Genomic DNA, 22,108 nt, shown 5'->3' with positions numbered 1-22,108 from the left:
CCAATACAATAATAACAACAACAAAATCTTACTTCTATATATATAATCTAAATGTTCGAACAGATCACAGATTGACTATCAAATAAATTCGGAAATCCAAGCAGCCCTATATCATATCGAAGGTTAGAAGTTGATACATTAGACAGGGGATTAAATCAAACTCATTTTTCAAACAGAAAAGATTTGCACACGAGATTTCCGTTGGAATGACGAACAGTATATTCTTTAGGGCTTTCCCATAACAACTTCCCTAATCAATTGTTGTTGTAAGTGCGAAGTGGATTGGATCGCCGGCTTGGGGTCCGTGTCAGTGTCAGCATAATTCCGATTTCATCTGGATCGGTCAATTAGTTTGCAAATAAATCCAACCGTTCATTTCATCCTCGTTAATCATTTCGTCGGTACCCATCTCCTAGCGTACGAAGAAGCTTCTTCCCAACTCGAATCGCTCTTAACCCTAGCTTTCCGCCACGGCCCTTTTCTCCTCCTCCGCTTTCTCTTTCCTCCGCCACTCGCTCCCGACGTCGTCGCCTCCGCCCTCCTTGCTCGGTTTTTCAATTTTGTTGCCTGGCAACGAAGTGCTTGTCCATTAGTCAGACCTTCTTAGTTCTCAGAAAAGGGCTAGGTCGAGCTTGCACACCATTCATCGTCTAGAAGGTCTGGCCCTTGCAGTCAAATTGAAGCCATTTGAATTTTTTGAGTTTTACATGTTTGCTGTTACTTGATCTTCTGAGCTCGCCTTATATCCGTACCTAGGACTTTCTTCTTTGCTTCTGTGATTTGCTATGAAATTGCATCGACAGTTTTGGTTTATAGAGTCTAATTTGGTGCCATTTCGTTTTCGAATTTCGCCCATAGTGATTTTGTAGGTCGTCCGTCTTGTGATAAATAGCTAAGCTTCCTTTACAGAGCGGCTGGGATATTGGTGAGGATGGGCGGAATAGCGTTCAGGCTTCTTCAGTCCATCTTTGGTTTTCATATGAAAATGAACTAATCAAAACAAAGAAAATCTCTCCTGTCGTCGGTTTTCCATTTTCTTTTATCAATTAAATAGGTTTTAGGGTACGTTGACCTTTGTATACTACATATACTCATAGTTTTTTTTCCATGTTAAGATACAGGGATTTGCTGCGTGTAATTGGAGGGGAGGAAATAAAAGTGAATTGAAATACTATGTGAAAAGAAAGAAAGAAAAGCATTGTCTTATCTTACTTGCACTGTATTACATATTTCTTGTTCACTTAAATTGAATTGAAGGGAGATAAGCATTCTAATTTGTGTTCATGTGATGTTAAATTTCATTTCTGTTCATTTCCACCCCATTCGTGTGGAAACAAAACTAGAGGAAATGGATGAAATAAAATTCCTTCATCTTTTGCTATTCATGTACAAGCAAACAAGAGAAAGTGATCATTTTATTTCATTTATTTTCTTCTCTCTTTTATTCCAACCAAGTAAATGCAACATTGCCTGATGTGATTGACCAACCACATTTATGCATGATTTCCAGACAATTATAGAAAAATCAATGTGAAAATTGGAAGGTGCCTCTGCTGTAGTGCTGCTTAATCATAAAAGATATGCCAACATAGAAAGAAAATGGAAATGAACACATGTTTCTTGCTTACCTGCAAACCCAAATTACGCTGTTGTTGCTTCAACTTACAAAACAACAGTAGTAATTTCAGGATGCCACAAAACTGGATGGTTAATTTTGACCTTATCATGCTTACAAGTATTCACCTGGAGCTTCTATTATAGTAGGATTTTGATAATGAATATATGTGTTTACAATTTCATGTTTTGTATTGGTCAGTTAATATGCCCAAGTATGTGATAGAAACAGAATGTTTAGTTAAACAAAAGGGAGCTAAAGTATATATATATATATATATGCTTTCCTTATTGTACATTTATAATTTTATGTTTCTTTTCACAATTAGAACAATTGAAGGATGCCCATGTTTGGTAATGATAGTTATGAAAAGTTGTTTAACCAGCATTGTGGACTTATGATACTTGACCACACTTCATTTGTTCCTTTGATACTCGTGTTTGACACCAACACTCCAAGTCAAGATCTGAATCCAACTAGCATAGCTATGTACATCGAACCAATAAAAATAATAATACTGAAAGTGTTCCTTCACTTCAACAAAATTTTACGTTGTCAAGGTATTTATTGTTTATGTGAATTCTTTTTTGGCCCTTACTAAAGTTTTTTTTTTAATTCATTTTTAATGTAGGAATACTCATGTTTAGAAAATTTGTATGTTTAGTTTTTATGAAAACCTACAACGTTTTTAAAGACTATCAAATGACTAGACATAAACTTCATGGGGCCTTCAAAAGATAACCTTGCTCTCCATTTCTTCAAATATAAAGTGAGAAAACCATTGTAAATTGAGAGTAAATTTGGGAAATAGAGATATGGTGCTAGAGTTTTGAGTGATGGTTGTGCCCTCCTTGTCTAAATGAAAAAAGGATTGTAGCATAATCAATTATGTTTTATGGATTAGTTAGGAAGACCCACACAAAATGCTAATCTAGTTGAGACAACATAGCGAATATGAGAATGGTTGGATGGATATGTGAGGTTGCATTACCAAATAAATTAAAAATGTTAATATCTATGAGCAGTCAGTTGTAGCTCTATATATAAGATGATATAGAGAAAATATATTAATATGGTATGAATGTGTTCAAGAGGACAACATTTTTTTTTGAAAAGTAATTAACTAGAATTGAATGTGTGAGGGATACAATGAGATAAGGAAGACTTTACTTCTGTAATAACAAGTGCTTTAAGAAAATGGTTATTTTTTATGGATATAACCTAGCATTAGTTCCATGAAACGATAAGATCATATAGCCAATTTTAAACACTTGGAACTAACACTACTTGATGGTGGTGGTGATGTTGGTTATGAATATAATTTGGTATTGGATTTTGGAGGAAAATGGATGAATTGGTTGTGGATCAAGTGATGAATCTAGACCTACCTTCTGTCCTTATTGATTTTTATGATATTTATCCAATTCTTCAAGAATGACTACAATAAATTTCATCTAGATAGATCAATTGGTTTACTTGATTAATTTATTTGTGCTAGAACAAATATGTGTATCCATCCTGAAATAACTCTGCATTGTTGATTATGGATTTCAATAATCAAGAAAATATAGTAGAGAGTGGACTTCAAAAGAAATGGCTACTTCTAAGTTAATGTATTATGATTATCATGTTTGAACATGTCAAGTGGAGTGTCTCCTTGTAAACTGTCCTGTCATTTCTTAGTGTTGTAGCATGATTGCTTTAACAAACAACTTTCTTGAATGAGGTCAGTGGAGATATATCTTTGAGACTTCTCTTGTTATGTCTTTCTTTTTTTTTCTGAAAAAGTTATTGTTATTTAAATAAACATAGTCTCAAGGAAAATAATTGAACCTTTTAGTCCTCTATATTTTTATAGTTTTTTCATCTTTGCAGAAACAATTATTTGATGATCCATCTTTGTTCTGTATGTATATTCCTCGCTTTCCAAAAAATGGAAAAAAGAATTCTGAGGTTTCCATTAGAATACAACAGAAAATGAATTTATGTCATAACCTGATCATTTTTATCCTTTTATGGTATTTGCTAAGTACCTAGTGCTTAATGATTTTATTTTGCAGTGTTTAGTTAATCGAGGGAGAATTGGATTCTCAAAATCCTTTCATCAGAAATGAACTACAGACACATCAAGCTATGATATGATGGATCCCGAAGGCAAGAAGTTTGGAAGAGGTGCACACATATTTTTTTCCCCCAGTGGTTTATTGGTTTGTACACAATAAATTGGAGAACCCTTGATTTCCAACTTTAAAGTGCTAGGTGCTTTTAAGTTACCAATGTGTTTCATTACCTAAGATGCAAGTTATATTTCAACAATTATAAAATGCACAAAATGTTTCATTCCATAAATATGTATGGTCACCGTAGAAATATGACAAAGGTGGCCTAGTTGATCAAATTTTCCCATCATTGTGTTGAACACAGCTAAAGATCCATCTGGACCCAAGACGGGTTGTGCCGTGCAATTTAGAACCTAACTATTGTTTTGCATGAAATTCATCCATAATCTATGACCAATTTATGAATTCTTGTTTGATTTGTACTAATGCCTACATTGATGGCTCAATAAACTCTAATCAAGTGTGATTCGATGTAGTAACTTTGCCTTAAATCATATAAAGTTCTTTTCATTAATTGCAAAAGGAAATTTATAACCTGAAAATAAGTAATGTCAATACAGAAAACTCCTATGTTATTCACTCCAAAATGATTCTAACAACTTTTCTTTTGCTATCAAATTCAAGACAAGGTTAATCATAAGTCTTGTTACCAAAATTAGACTATTTAACATGGTTTGAAATCTCGTATCGTGCTAGGCAAAATGGTCGAAGCGTATCATTATGCTAAATCACCGAAACTTGATACCGCTTGACACTAATGTTCAAAATTTGTAGTCATGTTGTAGTTTCAGTCTTTGACTAGAAAGATGTCGTTTCAATATCAGACCGGTGTTGTGATACATGATGTCGATGATAGAGTGAAGGAGGAAGAAGATGAAGCAAAGGAAGGAGACATTTCAGTAATTTACTAGAATGATATGTTTCGACCATTTCGTTGGACATGATACAAGATTTAAAACCATGCTTGACACACACAATGTCTCCTTTTTATGCTTCATCTCCTTCTTCAATTCCAATCCATTACCGATATCATGCACCGAAACATGTCGATTGACATGATACCAAAAGGTCCAAAACAATATGTTCCAATAAAGACCGAAACTTCGCCACGGTTTGAAATTTTAAACCTTGCTATTTGATAATTTTATTGTACACCGTTTGACATGTTTGGTATTTGTAAGTGGGACTCATTGTATTATACATGGTACGGATTCATAACTAGGACCAGTTTTAATGATGATGATGTTTTAAAAAAAGCTTGATGTGCTACCACTAGGCCATGATTCCTAATATCACTACTACAATAGGGGTGGTGAATTGGATATTGTATACTTGTCTAATGATGGTGCATTATGAATGCAGCAGAAAGAAACTTTATTCAGGGATCCCACAATAAGAGAGGAAAGATATAGGAAACAAATATATAAGACACAATGTAAAAAAATTTATCAAACCATAGGTGTAAGCATAGTTGTGAAAAGCACACCATGTGCCTGGGCAGTGACCTAGGCACAGTACTTGAATGAAACACACCTAAGCGTGCTCCTTTTGATAGGTTAAGACACTTGAGGCAAAATTTTCCTCGCCTTATTGAAGTTTTAAATTTTTTTTAAAAGTCTAATTCATACTTTAAATTACCCTTTAAATTAATTAGGTTGCATGTATGCATGCGACACATTTTTCTTGCATGACTCTTCCTCTCTAGAAAATGAACATTAATCTCCCTTATCCCTTGCAAACTTATTTCACTGATTTTCTTGCGTGACTCTTCCTCTCCCCTAAAAAAATCAGCATCAACCTCCCCTCCTCTCCCTTCTCAAACGTGAATACACCAACATCGGTCTTTTGAATTTGGCTACACTTTCTTGCTTTTCTCCTTTTGTTTTGTCATAACGGTATGTTTTTTTTTAATTTGAAGTTTGTTTTTTCTTTAATTTGAAGTTTGATTTTGATTATGAAGATAAACTATTTCAATATTTGGATGTTAGTGAATTTTATATTTACATTATTGTTTAATCATTTGTGAAATATTTGAATTTTGTTAGTAAAATATTTTAGCAGAATTTCCTATATATATTTGAATTGTAAAAATTTATACCCAAAGCATCTTATTTCGGTAAGGCATGCACCTCACCTTGCGCCTAGAGCACCTATGCGCTTTTGGGCGCCTCACGCCTTAAATAATTATGAGTGTAAGCACCAAATATATGCTTTTATAGATCAACTAAGTAGACCAATCTAATTAAAATTCCCACAAATAAGGTAAGTGTGGATCAGTAATAAAGTAAAATAAAATAATATAAGCTCCAAATTCTGAATCAATTTATTCTTTTCAGAGCGATTTCCTTCTTCAATTTATTTGTCAACTTAAAGTGGAGTTGTCTTCAATATGACAACTACATTTTTTTTTATCATTCTTCATCTTCATTTTGAAGTGAGATTGTGAATGCTCTTGGAATAAATCAACAAACATAGGTAGAAGACCTGAATCTCCTAGTAAGATATCAAAGATATCATGTCCTTGAAATGGAGAATATTTGAATGATATTATATTTGGTTGCTAAGTGTAGGTCACAAGTATTGGAACCAATTTTATCCATAATATAGTATGGACTGATAAATGACAGTAAAAATTATCAGTGGCTGTATTGTGAAGACTCTCAGGAAGCTGTTGAACAAAATGTTAATTATACCCTTCATTATTCTTGAGAGTTGAGATGAAGCTTGTAATGTCCTAACTTCTAACTCAATGTATCAATTTTTTGAGCATCAATATTAAATCCTAGTTCTATCACAACTGGTTTTGTGGACAAGTCATTATTCCTTATATTAAGACCTTTGATGTTTTCACCATTGCCATTCTAGTGACTAATCATGGTCAACTTTGTTTATCTCCATAGAGATTTTAGTTTCATGCTTATTGTGAATTTTTGAGATCTTCAATTTATCATCTTTGGATAATTGATCAACAAACACAATTGGTTAACAGACTCTTTATTACTGACCAAGATATCCAATATTACCTTTATTATTTCAAGTTCATATTGGACAATGGATGATCTAGTTCCAAGATAATATAATCAAGCTTTCTATTATCACTATGATTATAGGTCATTATGGTATTACTATTCTATCACAATTTTTAAAAAATTTTTTTTTTGCTAATGTGATACTACTAAATAGTATGAAATAAATGATGTTCCTGTTAAAGGATATGCCATGGATATTTTATTGGATTAAATGCATTGTTGTTCTAATATCAAGGTGTAGAAACTGGCCAATGAAGTTAAATAAAATAAATTTTGATATAATTGCAATATCACTGAGATGCAAGTTGAATTGGTTATTAAAACTCCCATGATGCTTATTTTCTATATTTTATCCCAAAAAACTGTCTCTAAATGATCTTTCGCCATTCATTACTTCCAACTTTTCTCCTTTTTCTTTTGTTTTTTTTTGTTTTAAAAATGAAGTGCTTGTACATAAACCTCTTAGGAATGGGCTAAGTTGGGCTCATGTTTTTGTTTTTAGCTAGATCCATTGTGAGTGAATGATCAGATTTAATGGTGATAAATTTGGTCTCCTATTCAGAGTTTTCTTCCCTGATTGTTTTGTTGATGCAATTGTTGTATCATATGTGAGTTGATGGAAAGTGCATATTGGAAGATTAGATTGTGGCATTTCATAAAGCTATGAAGCTTGACAGTATTTAAGAGTGTCAACATTAGGAGTAGGCACTAAGTTTACCCTTGGTGGTTGGTGGAGATCGAATTGATAGACCGGTATTGGTGGGTTGGTGGAGGTGTTGCTGCTGGAGTTAAAGGGAAAGATTTGACTTTGGTGGAAATAATGGCTTCAAATGAATAAACAAGTGTCAGATTCATTGATGATAGTGGCAATGCTAATTACTCAAGTAGGTGGTTGTTGGTGGTGCATTTGGTTGGTTTTTGTTAGAATTTTCTGGCTAGGGTAGATAAGTAGGATATATCAATTTAGTCGTGGTGGATGGTAGGTGTAATGGTTGCTGGCATGCGATGGGAAGTATCACACTTGCCATTGGTATGCAAGGTAGTGGTTATAAATGATATGTGGTTGGTGCTAGAGATAGTTTTGGTTTTCTAAAAGTGGATGCAATGGTGTTGTGAGTGATTGGGTGATTGATGTGTTTCAGTATGGATGCTAGAGGAAGACGACAATGATGGGCATGCTTGATGAGGTTGCTAGTTTTGAGAGTAGGAACTACAGATAGAGGGAATAGCAGACGTTTAGGCTTCGATACCACTTAAACAACTCGAGAAACTCGTGTATCTTAGTGAATGCAAAAGAGTAACCAGAAAAATTTTACGCAATAATGCAAAATTGTCCCAAAATAGTAGATGTAAGCCTTTAATGTAGTTTTTACCTTTTTTTTTGCTTCCCATATGAATAGGCCAAGTTTTTGTATTTTGGAACTTGTTCATTTTGTTGACAGTGTTTTCATATGTAATATTGATGAAGAATAAATAGTATTACTATTTGTATAGTATATATATATATATTTAAATCTCATATTGTGGTAGGCGATATAGTCGAAATGTATTGTTCTCATAAATTACTAAAAATTGATATTTCTTGGCATAAGTAATTTTTCATGTATCGCTAACTCAATTATGTCGATGAGTTTCATTTCATGTCAACATTTGACACCCCTTAGTATGGTACAATACTCGTTAAGATGAATTAAATAATGTTCTTTATTTTTTAGTTTGTGTCCATATAACATAGGGTTAAAACTATACCATTCTAATGGGATACAAAGTCAATAGGTTTATGGTTGTGCTCACTTTTTTTCTTCTTCCTTCTCCAATTTGCCACCATCATCATATGTTGGAATAATAGCACGGTTCCAAAAAAGAGTATCATGCCGTTCCAGTTAAATACCAAAATTATATCACGATTCAAGTTTTTGAACCGATCTATTTGATATGATAGTATCTACTTTAATTTTTAATGTTTTTATCTTTTTTTTGTTTGAGTATACAGGGCCCAGAGAACCTACGGGTGCTATTGATTTGATAAACCACTACAAGCTATCAGGACACTATGATTTCTTCTGCAAAAGACCTCTTCCTTTGTCAGTTGCAGACACACATTATCTCCACAATGTTGGTGGAGACACAGAAATCCGGAAGGGAGAAGGAATGGAGTTAGGTCAACTCCTACAGAGTGCTCCATACTCAAGAGAAACAACAGCTCAAATGCAACAATTTGACTTGGAGATGCTAGGACAGGCATTTCAGCTGAGAGATACAACTCCCATTGATTTGCCTTCGGTAACAAATTTATCGTTCCATTGTAAACTTGTATATGCTTGATTAATTTTTCTATAAGATCCTGTAATGTTTTGCAGTCAGAGAAAGGAATACCTACCATTCCAGGGAAATCAAGAGGAGATTCTAAGGACAAGGAGAGGAAGCACAAAAAACACAAGGACAAAGATAGAGACAAGGAACACAAGAAGCACAAACATCGCCATAAAGATAGGAGTAAAGATAAAGATCGAGAAAAGAAGAAAGATAAAAGTGGACATCATGATTCTGGTGGTGACCACTCAAAGAAGCATCACGAGAAGGTTCTTGTTCTTGTTGTGTAACAATCATTTTTATTTAGCCCCATGGACTTACAATTTTACTTATTCATATATTTATAATTCAGAAGAGGAAACACGAAGGCAATGATGATTCTGTTGATAACCACAAACTCAAGAAAAGTAAGGTAGGCATTCAGTGGTTTTTCTTCAGCTTCAAATTTATTTTTTGTACATATCTTACTTTAGAGAAGTTTGGTTTCTCAAATATTTCAGCATAAGAGTCCAAAGATTGAAGAAGTTGGAGGGATAAAAGTTGCTAGCTGATAAAAGTTAAAAACACTTGTCTTTCTTCATTAAATTACTTAATATGCTGTTGGGGAAGATTAGATCGAAGCATGTCTTGCTCCAAAATTCTTTGAGGTACATCTGCTTCTTGCTGTCAGCTAATGCAAACAGGCTACTTTTTGATCACAACTCTCATTTTAGCCCAACTCTGATATAATTAATTTTGATGCTGATTTGGTTTCTATGTCATGATTGTACTATTTTTGTACATTATCAAAGACTCATAAATTGCCAGAAATAGATTAGGCTTAAAACTCTTTTGTTATTAAGCTCTCATAGTTCCTGAGTTGTATGAAGAAGTCAGTACGTTGTGTTGCTGAATTGGTGATGTGATTTTGGCTTCTGTGAATATGAATATTTCTGATGCTGTTAGGATATTTTAAATATATTCAAAGATGTGTAGGGCAATTGGGTAGCTGTTGGTGCTCATTCTGTCATTCATAATGTTCATTTTTCTGAAATAAATTTAAAAATGCTTTCTTTTGGTTAATTACTATTTTACACTAATTGGCATTCTACTTGGGCCTATATTTTCAATTGACATTCTACATAGGTCTTTATTCATAGCTGGACAACTTTGACTTAATTGTTTTTATCATAAATTCTATCACTTTGCATCTGTTCTCTCCCTCTACAAGCATCCCTGAATCGTTTTTTCTTTTTCTTTTTTATTTTTGAGTTGAAAAATGGGATTGTTTGGTGTACTTTATGTTGGTTCTACTCCTATTCAGATAAACCTAAGTCCAATAATTACCATTAGAAATCTTTTCATTGAAGTGTTTGAGCAAAACTATATTCTATATAGCCAAACTATTCTACTGAAATACAAGAATAATTAATGATGAATGATCCTAATCAAGGTTCAAATTCCAGTCTGTTTTCAGTGTAGATCCATTGGAAGCCATCCCACAGCAAGCACCCCATGTTAATTTGGATTGGATCCCACACCTTTGCCCCAATTGGACAATGCCTGATTAACTTATGAACTGAAACAAATTGTTATTTTTAAGCTGAAACTTGAATAAATTCTGAAAATTGAAGTTGAAATAAGCATAAAAGAAAAAAGAATAACAGATTCCTCACTTTGTTACTAAGACCATTGTCTTAAAACGTATTCATAGCTCCTGTCAGTAGCAGATTGAATGGCATGCATCATATTATGGTAATGACCTCAGCCCTTGACTGATCTCGTCAATCAACATGACAAACACTTTTCCTGTCTGGCACTGTTATAAGTGTCGAGTAGCTTTATGGTTTTGTTACTATCAATCCTGCAGACCATGAATAGCTAGCTACTCATCCATAGAAAAATACTTCTTTTGCTGATTTTCTTAATTCACTTTAAATGACGCAGCTTAGTGCTGCAACTGTATGCTAGTCTAAACCTATTAATCAAAAACTTCAATTGTTTCCATAACAGTGCCCTTACCTGATGATCGACTTCCACCAGCATTATTGCACATTGCAAGATGAAATGCACTGGAAGCTTGGTCTCTCCAGGAAAGCATCATTGAAAAAGATTGCTTTGGAGAACTAGCTAATCAGTTCACCCTGCATATTTTGGAAAATCCTGTAACAGATGATTCCAAGCTTGATTGTAATAGGAAAATAGCTGCTTGATAGGTTTCTTAGATGTCCATAGTTAACTTCTTCCAAAACATATTTACTGCATGGTTTTGGCATCATAATTGTTTCCGAGGATCACTGAATATTCATCTCATTTTTAAAGGACTTTGCTATTTAGTAAACTGCTTATAGGGCTAATCTGTGGATCATCATTTTTATTTTGTCACAGTGGCTTCTGATTAATCAAACATCGTCAATTTGCGTTCCTAAGTTGCATGTAGGGGCTAACTCTGTGGATCATCATTTATATTTGTTGGGCATTGGTACTGTCTGCTCACTGAATCATCACAGTTTAGGCGGCTCAATCTGGTCTAATTCTTTAATCCCCATGTAGAGTATAATAGCAAGATGTAGAAACACTAAACCAGGATCCTCCAAAATAACCCTGTAGCAGTAGGGAATCAGTTGAAATCAGCATGAATTTGCATAGATTAATGGAAAATAAGATATTGATCATTTGATTTTAATGGAAAATTTTCAATTTTTGTTGGTCTTTGGCCAATTCTGGTTAGTCCCAACAATGGATCATTCTCACTAATAAAGGAAAGGAGAATATTTAGGAGTTCGATCGAAGATGAATAGTTATGATGTAACATTTTTTCCCCTTTTATTGTCAAGTTGGGTTCTTCCACATAGAAGTTTCCATGTATCTCCGCTAATTCTAGAATCACCACATATCTTCCCTCTATGAAAGGTTAAGACATTTGAGTTATACCAAATTACAGTACAGAAAAAAAATGAATCAAAATTTTTTTTCTTTAATGTCTCTTTTACATATTTAAAATTGTGAAATAAAATTAAAAAGATGTGTTGTATTATCCTGAAAATCCATTAGGAATATGCCATTATTAGCAACGATAACATACACATTATTAAAAACCAAGTTATTTGAATTCATGAAGGGTGTATTTGTGGCGATCAGCTTGGAGTGCGACACATCATTTTCTAAAGTTTTTACACCTTCAATAGGAGTGCTAGTGTCTGACTTGAGTGTAGATCTGGTTCACCCAATATGAGACTACTGTATATTAAAAATGTGAAAAATGCCTGTAATTATATGAAAATGACGGTTTTTTAAATTATGTGTCCAATTGTCTGTCATGCCATTTTCTAAAGTTTTTACACATCTTAAATGGGAATGTGTTAGTTGAGCGTAGATTAGGTTTCCTCAATGTGTTCGCGTTACGGTGATAGGTCAAGAATACAAGAAATACATGTTAAGAGTATGAAAAATGTTCCCAAAATGTTAAAAAAAAATGATTGAACATGCAAGCTACTTGATAAAGGTACTAAATAATAATCAAGTATGAAAACAGCAGAAACTATATAAAACTAATTAGTGTTTAAACTTTAAAATATTTGATACTATTAGAACATGTAGATCATACAGGTAAGACAACTTAATTTCTCATGTAATGCCTAAAGAAAAATAACTTCTAGTCAGTTATAATTATTACTTCTGTAAACAATGCCAGGTATGGACCTTTTGTTTCTTGTGATCAACTGTAGTCTTTGGTGCATGATTTTCTCATTTTAGTCTTATGCCCCTTGTGTGTATGAAAAAGAACATGTGTTTGTACTTGCATGCTTCGATTCTGTTTTTCCAAAATAACATTTGTGTTTTTTTTTTTTTTTTTTGCATTTATTTTCATGTGGAGTACTGGATCGTTTTCTTCTAAGAGTTACTCTGTGGTTCGTAGGTAGAATGTTAGAATCTTGTTATTGTATATATGATTGCACTTTAGACATATAATGTGGTTTGAACAAGAAAGGATAGGAAACATGCAAGTAATTAAGTTCTGAAAGGTATTGGAAATATGCAAGTAATTGAGTTCAATAAAGATGATGCAAGATATAACCAACTTAAGCTTTTGTTTACGACACACTGACATTTCCGTCTACACTTGTTCTTTCTTTGTGCATGTTTATGTTCTTACCTTTCTCCATTTTTTGTTATTACTCCTTTATAATATTTTGCAATTATCAACAAATTTTTTAACATTAACAAAAATGCTATCAATTAATTCCTATCTTAGCTTGAAAATGGTTGGACATATATCATTATACATCCAATCCACGTCCATAAAGCACAACCTTAGAATTTAATGTCGAAATTCTTTTTACTGCAATTTTGAGAAAACAATAATCCATGCACACAAATAAGTATAGGTTTAGCATTATACTTTGTCTATTCTTTTTCACTTCAAATGCAAACTGACTTCTTTATCATTATTTAGACCAATTTTGTCTTCTCTACAGTTCATATTGGAGTAAGGTTATTACCTATCTCCAATATAGGTAATAACTTTATTGTAAGATATTTTATCTAATTGTAATCTTGAAGAGAATATATCTTGGTCGTTTGGTCGTACAAGTTAAAAAAAGTGTTTTTAATAACTTTACTTTATATATATTTTTTTGAATTCATGTGTCTATTATGAACAGCGTGTCAATTTAATAGTACTATAGATGTATCTATGTAGGAATTTGAATACTGGTACTAACATGTTTAACATCTGTTGTCTGATTTGAATAAATGTTAGTGCATAATTATCATAAAAGTACAGTGATAGTCCGGTTTATATCAGCTAAACTATCAGGATGAATTGCAGAAACATTGCAGCATTGTCTCATCCTGTATTATTGGGTTCTGTATTGAAAAATTGTCTTCTAGTATCCATTTACATTCTTCAGAATCAGGCCCATCCAAACTTTAGATTTGGTAGTAGGTTGTATAAAATTCACTGTTTTAATTTTCATATGATGAAAATTGTAATATTGAATGCAATATTTATTCAGTAATTTCAATTATAAGTGATGTAATTACCATATGACGTGGTTCAGTTCTCCTTTCTTCTATTTCAAACATTTGGTGTTGGGATAGGAATTGGTCCGAAGGCTTTCAACTTGGATCTTTACTACAGTTGTTTTTTAATGTCACAATTCCTGTGAATTATCAAGTTGTGCTTTAAGTTCCGTGATCTGTTAGATGCATCAATTACCATGATTTCTGCTGCTACTGAGTAGGTAACTATTGCGGCACTAATTATTGTTCTTACACTTTTTTCAGATCCCAAATAGATCATTTATACTGTTTGTGCCCCCTATTTACAATTAATTGCAGAAGGAAAGTGAGGATCTTTGATGTTTTCATGTCTAGATCTCTGAAAATTTAGTCACCTGTCGAGAGAAAAAAATGAGTATTATATATTCAGCAGGGCACTGAATGTTCAATGTTTTATTTTATTTTTCCCGACTCCTACTATGGGGAGCTTGTCTGAATACTAAATCATATGTAGACATGTCAGCTAAAGATATCTAATGGTTGGTCAATTGCATTAATTAACAAATTTTGATAAAAAGTTAACCATTCAGTGAGTTACAGGAGCATTTCTTGACAGGCAGTTCCTTTGTTGTAGTTGAATGAACATGAAAATTGGATAACTACGACCTTTTGTGTCGGAAGCCTGCAAGATGTCTTGGTGAGTTTAATTATTGACGAAGTGTATTGGGTGCTGTATTCCATTTCAATTATATTTTCCAGGGTTTGTTCGCTAAATCTCTTATTAAGAGATGAAATTTTGACGTGATTTTAAAATGCTACTTTAAATTAAAAGGTTGAATTTTTTTAATTCATTTTGCAAATTTATGTGTTAATATTTGTCTACTCTATTTTTTCTATCCGATTTTGTGAACCTAACTCATTAGAAAACTGATGCTAAACTCAATTGCCACAACATTTTAACTCTGTTTTGCATTTCTTATGGTTTGATCCTGCGTCTGTCCTGACAAGCTATTATCTCACTGAACCAAATCTCACTTGCCTGTGAGAAACAAATTCTAATACGTTGCGTTTGATTATTTTTATCCCTATTCCATTTTAATTCGGTTAGAAAATTGACGCTCGGTAACTCCCTGGTTTTTCTCAAAGAAAAGTGTACAATTAATGCGTACCCTCAACTAATTTCCTGGGCAATTTTAGAAAAGTAACTCCCTGATTACAATTTGATTCTATGATTTATCTGTTTACATATAATTTAGGATAGAGATGAGGATGAGTTATTAAGATTTCTAGGATGAGCATAAGGAAATATATGTAATTATAATAGCTCCATTATACATTGATTATTTATACTAATGGTTAGTAGTCATTATGATTTACCTCTTTCGTATTTATCTATGGATGGATTGGCAGGAGTATTATAGGTGAGCAAATTACTTTTGCCACATAATAATAATTATTTGACCCCTTGAGACAATATAGTGGTCAAGGTACGAGGTGTTGTCACATTAGGTTATGAGGTCGAAATTCAGTACGTTCGATCATGTCTTGACCATTTCATTAATGGTTAGTAGTCATTTGTGATTTACTTCCTCTGTATTAATCTAGAGACGAATTGATGGAGGTGTTAGGAGCGAGTGAATCGTTTTTTTGACACACAATAATATCTACTTTATCATTAGGGGATCTTGGCTAGTAGTTAGGTGTCTATTTTTTTCTATGTGCTATTCAACTATCCAAGATGAATAATCATTCGTGATTTATCTTTTCTGTATGGACGAGTGAATTATCTTTTGCCACCTTACTAACGTCTACTTCACTGTATAATTTGCCAAATGTAGAAGATTAGTGTAACGTTTAGGAAGCAAACTGAGGAACTTGATTGGATTAATGTTAAAACTATAATTTCTATAAATATAAGAAATAATGGAAATTTAAGATAAATTTTCATTAGTGAAACAATAATATCATCACATTTTTATTTTAATATTTCGTGGAAAAAAACTATGATAACTTGCACAGGTTCCACATCGCAACAACAAATACAAGAATTTCATAGTGCAAACAAAAGGAAATCTCATGGGCATTTTTTTTTTTAAAAAAAAAAATCTCTATATTTTGTTGATAGGAAACCATAAGAATCGAACAAGAGGTATAGCTCTATAAAAGCTAACTATTAAAATATTTTATAATATCTTGATATATGAATAACTATAAAACAACATTTTTAAAAGCTATCACAAAATTTATATAACAAAAGTAAACTGAAATTACTTGGAACAAAATTTTATAACGAATAATGGCCTAGAGTAAGATCTAGGCAAGTGACGTGCCAAATGCTAAAAGGTAACTCTATCACCATTCCTTTATTTTAAAATAAAATGTAGCAAAATCTCTTGTAAATTCTACCACGTTTTTTGTTTATCAATTTTTAACATTTATTCGAAAACCTATCTCATTTGTCGAAGAATCCAATTTGACCTCGTTTAATAAGCAACATAAACTGATGCAAAGAGAGTTAATCCCTTGTGTTAGCATTGTGAGAGTTGCTTGAATGTTTTTCGCTACGATAACACCATCAAAAGAAGTAATTGGAGCATGACGAACTATTCAACAAAATGTCACATTAGTAGAATCAACATTGAAGTAAACAATAAATATCAAAGAATAAAAGTTCGTCTCGACAACAAGCATTGCTATTCGAAATGGACGTATGTTGAAGTTTAATTCCAGAAAAATTAAGAAATTTACGACATGAAGATCATATTTTGCAAAAGAGAATGAATTGTCAATGGAAAAAAAAATCAATCTTTAGTTGGAAAGCAAGAAGAAATAGAAAATGTAGAGGAAGTAGATGTCGATCATCCAGTGGCGAACAAATGCAGCAACAATCACACCAAAATCAATCCCTAATCCAACACGAAAGGAAATGCCGCCCAGCAAGATCGCTTCGTTTTCAATCGGGCCTACTCACCTATTCTGGTGGTCACTTCTTCCACTTCCAGGTGGCATTTCGGCGGCAGGTTGAAGGCGGAGGCGGCAAGGTGCTTGCGCACAATGCTGATGTCGAAGTGGATCACGCCAAAGGTGGGATCGGTGACCATGATCCCCTTGACTAGGAATTTAAGGAACAGCTCCTCCTGCGCCCACCGACCACCATACAGAGTGTCGTAGCTGAGGTTCCCCTACACCTCACTGTCGAAGTAGGTGAGCCCGTCTTCGTAGTGCACATAGCAGGGGCTGTAGAGTCGGACCTCAAGGAGACCAGAGGCGTCGTCGTAGGAGAAGCACTTGACGGACTTGGGGATCAGCTTGTCGAGAACATTGTGGTTCCAGAGGAGGTCATGGATGGTGGTGGAGCATGGGTGGATTTAAAAACTTAGATTCTATAATGCAATTTGGGGAAAGAAAAAACCTTGATTTGCTCGCTTTCGATCTTGGCGAAGGTGATGATGTTGAGCACTGGAGGATTACCAATGGCGGCTTTGAAGCGGCCACGAGCGTCCTTGCCGCCGTGAGCGTCCTTGTCGCCGTAGCCCAGGCGTCCTCACCGCCATGCGAGGTGCACGACTTGCTGGTGAGGAGGCTCGGTTACGAGAAGGAATTAGGTCAGGAGCGATGAAAGAGGAAAGGGAAAAGACATAATAAGTTAAAGGGAAAATAAATTATTTATATTTATATGTATTTAATATTATTTTTTTAATAAATTTATATGAAATATTATTTTAAATTTATTTTATATTTTATCTTAAATTCTTTTTAGATATTATATTGTTTTAAATGAAATACATTTGTAGTTTTTAACAAATCTATATAAATTTGAAATGGATTTTTTTTTTCATCTCAAATTTTCATTAACTTTTAAAGGAATTTTTGATAAAAAATATACAATTTCAAATTCTATATGTAATCTATATTTATTTTTATTTATTGAAATTTATTTATAATTTTATCAAAAAATTATTTTAATTTTATTATATTTATAAACATACTACTAAATTTTATAGTAAATTCATCCCTGATTTACATAAATCTGAAATGGATTTTATTTCTGTCAAAAAATTATCTCTAATTTATATAAATTTAAAATAGATTTTTTTCTATCTCAATTTTTCATTAAATTTTAAACAAAATTTTTGACAGAAATTATATGTTTCAAATTTTGTTTATAAACCGTATTTATTTTTGTTTTAAAAAATTTATTTTTAGTTTAGTCTCAAATTCATTTCAAGTTCTATCTCAATTTATTTTTCAAACATTGTATTTTATTAAATTGAAATAGATCAGTAATTCCATAGTAAATCCGTCTCTGATTGACCTAAATCCGAAACAGATTTTAATTCTATCTCAAAAATCTATTTTTGAAGCCCTTGTTTTCTTGTAATATATCTTCCTTTGACAATTTTTCTAAAATGAAATCTTGAATTTATCATTTCATCAAGGTGGGTCGTCCCTCTCCCTAGTTCTAATCATCTCTTAATTCATTTCCTTTATCCTGATTAGTTCCTCTCTCGTTAAGGAAATACATCTCTACAAACTATGGGTCACTTAAGTATTTTTAAGAAAGACGGTAGGCTTGGCTCCCAGCTGATCTATTTATAGTGAGTTGTTAAGTTTCAGTTTCTAATTGATTCCATTTAGATTTGTTTATCCAACCTTCAACTCCCAGCTGACTCGACTTGAACTTGTTTGCAAAACCTTCAACTTCTAATTGACTATACATGTACTTGATCCATCTAGTTCTCAACTAGGACTTTTTGACTTGGTTCCCAACTAATACTTAGCTCTTGCCTGATTCTCAATCAGAATTTCAATTGCCTAGCTCCACTAGGACTTTGTCAGTGTCTTGTTTTTGACCAAGATTTCATTAACTGTCAAGTAACTTCCTTATGCACACTTGACATAAACTGATTAGATCTCAACAAATCTAATTTTAACTTTAGTCATACATTAAAACTTTGGCTAATGGTTTAATATTTTACTCCCAATATCAACAGTAATTTTTTTAAATTAAATACTAACATTTATTGACTAATGATTAAATAAGGACCAAACCTTTTTTACCATTTTAATTTTAAAAAATTCAATTAATTTCTTGTCAAACATAGGATTATTGACTTTTTTTTATAATTCCTTTTTTAATGATGCTAAAATTTTATGAACATCAAAGCAAAAAAACGTTGGATGGAGCCTTTTTTTTATTTTTTTATTTTTTTATTTTTTTAATAATTTAGATGTTTGAGCATTGGGCTTAACTAGGCCCCGTATTGGGACGATTCAAAATGTTGATGGAATCTACTTAATGCTTTTGCTGCTGCATCGTACTATTTTTAATCTTTTGCTCAAGGGACAAGTGCAATAACATAATAAATAAAAATCTCTAATCATACGATACAGTTGTATAGTACATCACTTTGATCCTGAAAGTCATGTTTCTTTCCTTCTCATGCATTCTAAAAACGGCCAACTACACCCGTTTCTTCAATGAGAGAGAGATGAAAAAGCACAGTCCAAAACACACACTTTAATTTGATGCCTAGAACGAAACAATTATTACTCCTGTGTAGAAGCATCAGCAGAAGTCCAATATGTCTTAACAGCGACGAGGATCTTCTCGGGGATAAATGGCCCCCTTTCATGGTCCATAATCTTGCTATTCCATCTCATCCTATCAGCTACAACCTGGACTTTTGCGAGCACATCCACAGTGTCACGTATTATCACTGCACCCTCTGGCCTCAAAATTCTATCCATTTCTAAGAGAATGTATACTATGTCACACCTGCACATAGATATATATAGACCTCATCTTAATTAGAGACACTTAATTAAGATCACATAAACTCACTGTTAAGCTAGTTTAAATAACAATGAGATCAGGAGAGCTAGCTAGGAATATTCCAATTAATTGTATTGTTCTATCAATCAATTGGGGTATATATATATATATATACCTATTCTGATAAATGGTGAAAAGGGAGGTGGCATGGATGAGATCATAAGTTCTTGGATAAGTTGAGAAGGCTTCACACCAATCATGATATGCTCCAATAAATCCTCTCTCGTAGATCACACCCAAAGTGTCATGATCAGAGTCGGGAGGAACAGTGTTCATCACCCACACAGGATGCTTCACCAGTGCCGCGGCAAATCCACCCAAGTAGGCATTCATGTCCATCACATTTCGATATCTCGCTTGAGACAGAGCAGGAATGATATGCTTGTAATGCTCCACCCGTTCTTTCCAAACTCTGTTGTCATCTTCAAATTTCATCGAAGTCAGCCCTGGGATGGTTCCCTCGGTTATTCTCGGAGGGACAGCAAATGCTCTCTCAGGCCATCTCTGGACCTCACCGCCCGCTACCTCATCTCGCCTTCCCACTCGAGGCAGAGGGGTGATGCAGACCTCCATTTCCTTGTACCTGGAAATTAATTAATTAATTAATTCCATAAGCAGAGATCATGGACTTGTCAAATTAAATTTAACAACTTAATTAATTAATTAATTACCATGCGACATTACTGCTATCTCTGCAAAAGTTTGGCGTTCTCTGGGGGGTTTTCCGATGACTTTCGATGCAGTCGAGATGGTTGATGGGTTTCTGCCAAATTGAAAGATCATTTTTCTCGATAACTTTCTTCCAGCAAAGACGCCTAGCGATTTCCTCGATTGTATCTTGCTCTTTCTTTAGATCCTCCTGGGTTCTTTCCCAGCCACGGTAGTACTTCTTCCAGCGAATCGGAGGACCGGACAAAATCCAGTAGCCTCCTGGTCTTAGAACCCGATCTACTTCAATCAGATACAGGCCGTCTGTGATAAACAAATTAGATCCACGCAATTAATATAATTACATGTACGTAGAGCTAAGGGTGAACATTCGGTTAATTTGATTAATTTGATATTAATTTTGTATAAATTTTTTTTTAGTATTATTTTAAACAAATTTAGTTAATTCAATTTTAATAAAATTTTGATTTGATTTAATTAGTCAATATTAAATCAATTAAATACAGAATTAACCGAATGCTGGAGGTAGAGTATATTTAATATAGAATAAGACTAGCTAGCTTACCATAATCATACCAAGGGATCAGGCAGCGCGAGCAATGAGCCATGTCAAATGCTCTAGCCGGATACGGCAATTTCCTGGTCGCCATCACTCCGATCATGGCCGGAACTCCCCGCTCTAAAGCAAATTGTACCTGGGCTTCATGCGTGTCTCTCGGCGCAAATGACATAGTTAAGATATCTCTCTGCAGGAGATAAGCACCGAAACTCGCAACCTGCGAATTAATTAATTAATTAAGCGAGAAGATTAACTCATAATTAATTATAGGTTTGATTAATTACTAACTCCGCAGCCGGTGTCGATTGCAGTCCTTATTCTTCCATCCGTCAACGAGACGAGAGCATTAATATCGTCGATGTAGGCATCAGCGCCGAGCGGGAACATGGTCCCGCCTCCGGGAAACATGAACCGTTCGCCTTTCACTTGGATCCAGTTCTGAACGGCCTTCTCGATGCTGAGCTCCTTATGAGGAATGTTGTCGTACCAGGCGTAGTCCCTGCTCTGAGGCCACCTGAAAGGAGTTTTGTATTTTGGCGGAGCCGGAATCAGGCACTGCAGCAGCTCGTGTTTCGAAGGACAGTGTCTCTCCCGGTAAGCCAGCTTCTCCCTCGGGAACTCCTTCCCCCTGCTGAAATCTTCGCAGGGTGTGTACTCGGATAACTCTGCGGCGCAAGACGGGAATTTCTCTATGGCTATTGTCGTCTCATCCAGGCTTAGCTGGTGGTGGGCTTCGAAATCGAGTGCGACGTCGACGTTCCCTTCTGACCATGAAGTAGACGCCGTCTCCGCATGATGGTCGCAGTCAGCTTTCTCCCAGTTCGAAATGGGATTCAGCACTGATGGAACAGGGGCAGTGCCTTGTCAAGCGCCGAGGACGTAAAACAGGATGCATACGCCGCTGATAAATACGATGTAGGTCACGCGATTCCTCTTTATTTCCAGAGTGTGGATCTTGGGAGATCCAGGATATTCCTTCGCCAT

General features: G+C 34.1%; 1 protein-coding gene and 1 pseudogene across 3 annotated transcripts; one reads left to right on the top strand and one right to left on the bottom strand.

The window, feature by feature from the left end:
* Positions 1–402: 402 nt before the first annotated feature.
* LOC121981437 (mediator of RNA polymerase II transcription subunit 19a-like) lies at positions 403–14,568 on the top strand. 3 transcript variants are annotated; one of them, XR_006111815.1, is made up of 7 exons: positions 404–657; positions 3,676–3,787; positions 8,758–9,047; positions 9,125–9,346; positions 9,430–9,489; positions 9,578–9,724; positions 14,346–14,568. XR_006111815.1 is itself a non-coding variant. In XM_042533956.1 (6 exons), exons 2-6 carry the CDS (start codon positions 3,754–3,756, stop codon positions 9,580–9,582), a joined length of 606 nt encoding a protein of 201 aa, XP_042389890.1. In that variant the 5' UTR covers positions 403–657; positions 3,676–3,753; the 3' UTR covers positions 9,583–14,360. The 3 variants fall into 3 exon arrangements, 2 of the variants coding, with proteins under 2 accessions (XP_042389890.1, XP_042389889.1); XM_042533956.1 differs by having other exon boundaries at positions 403–657; positions 9,430–9,484; positions 9,578–14,360; XM_042533955.1 differs by having other exon boundaries at positions 403–657; positions 9,578–14,360.
* Positions 14,569–19,610: 5,042 nt separating this feature from the next.
* Positions 19,611–22,108, bottom strand: LOC121983159 (annotated as a pseudogene).

Source organism: Zingiber officinale, chromosome 5A (genome assembly GCF_018446385.1).
Source record: "Zingiber officinale cultivar Zhangliang chromosome 5A, Zo_v1.1, whole genome shotgun sequence".
NCBI lineage: Eukaryota > Viridiplantae > Streptophyta > Magnoliopsida > Zingiberales > Zingiberaceae > Zingiber > Zingiber officinale.
Note: the sequence above shows the minus strand (reverse complement) of the source record. Positions and strands in the feature narration are given on the sequence as shown.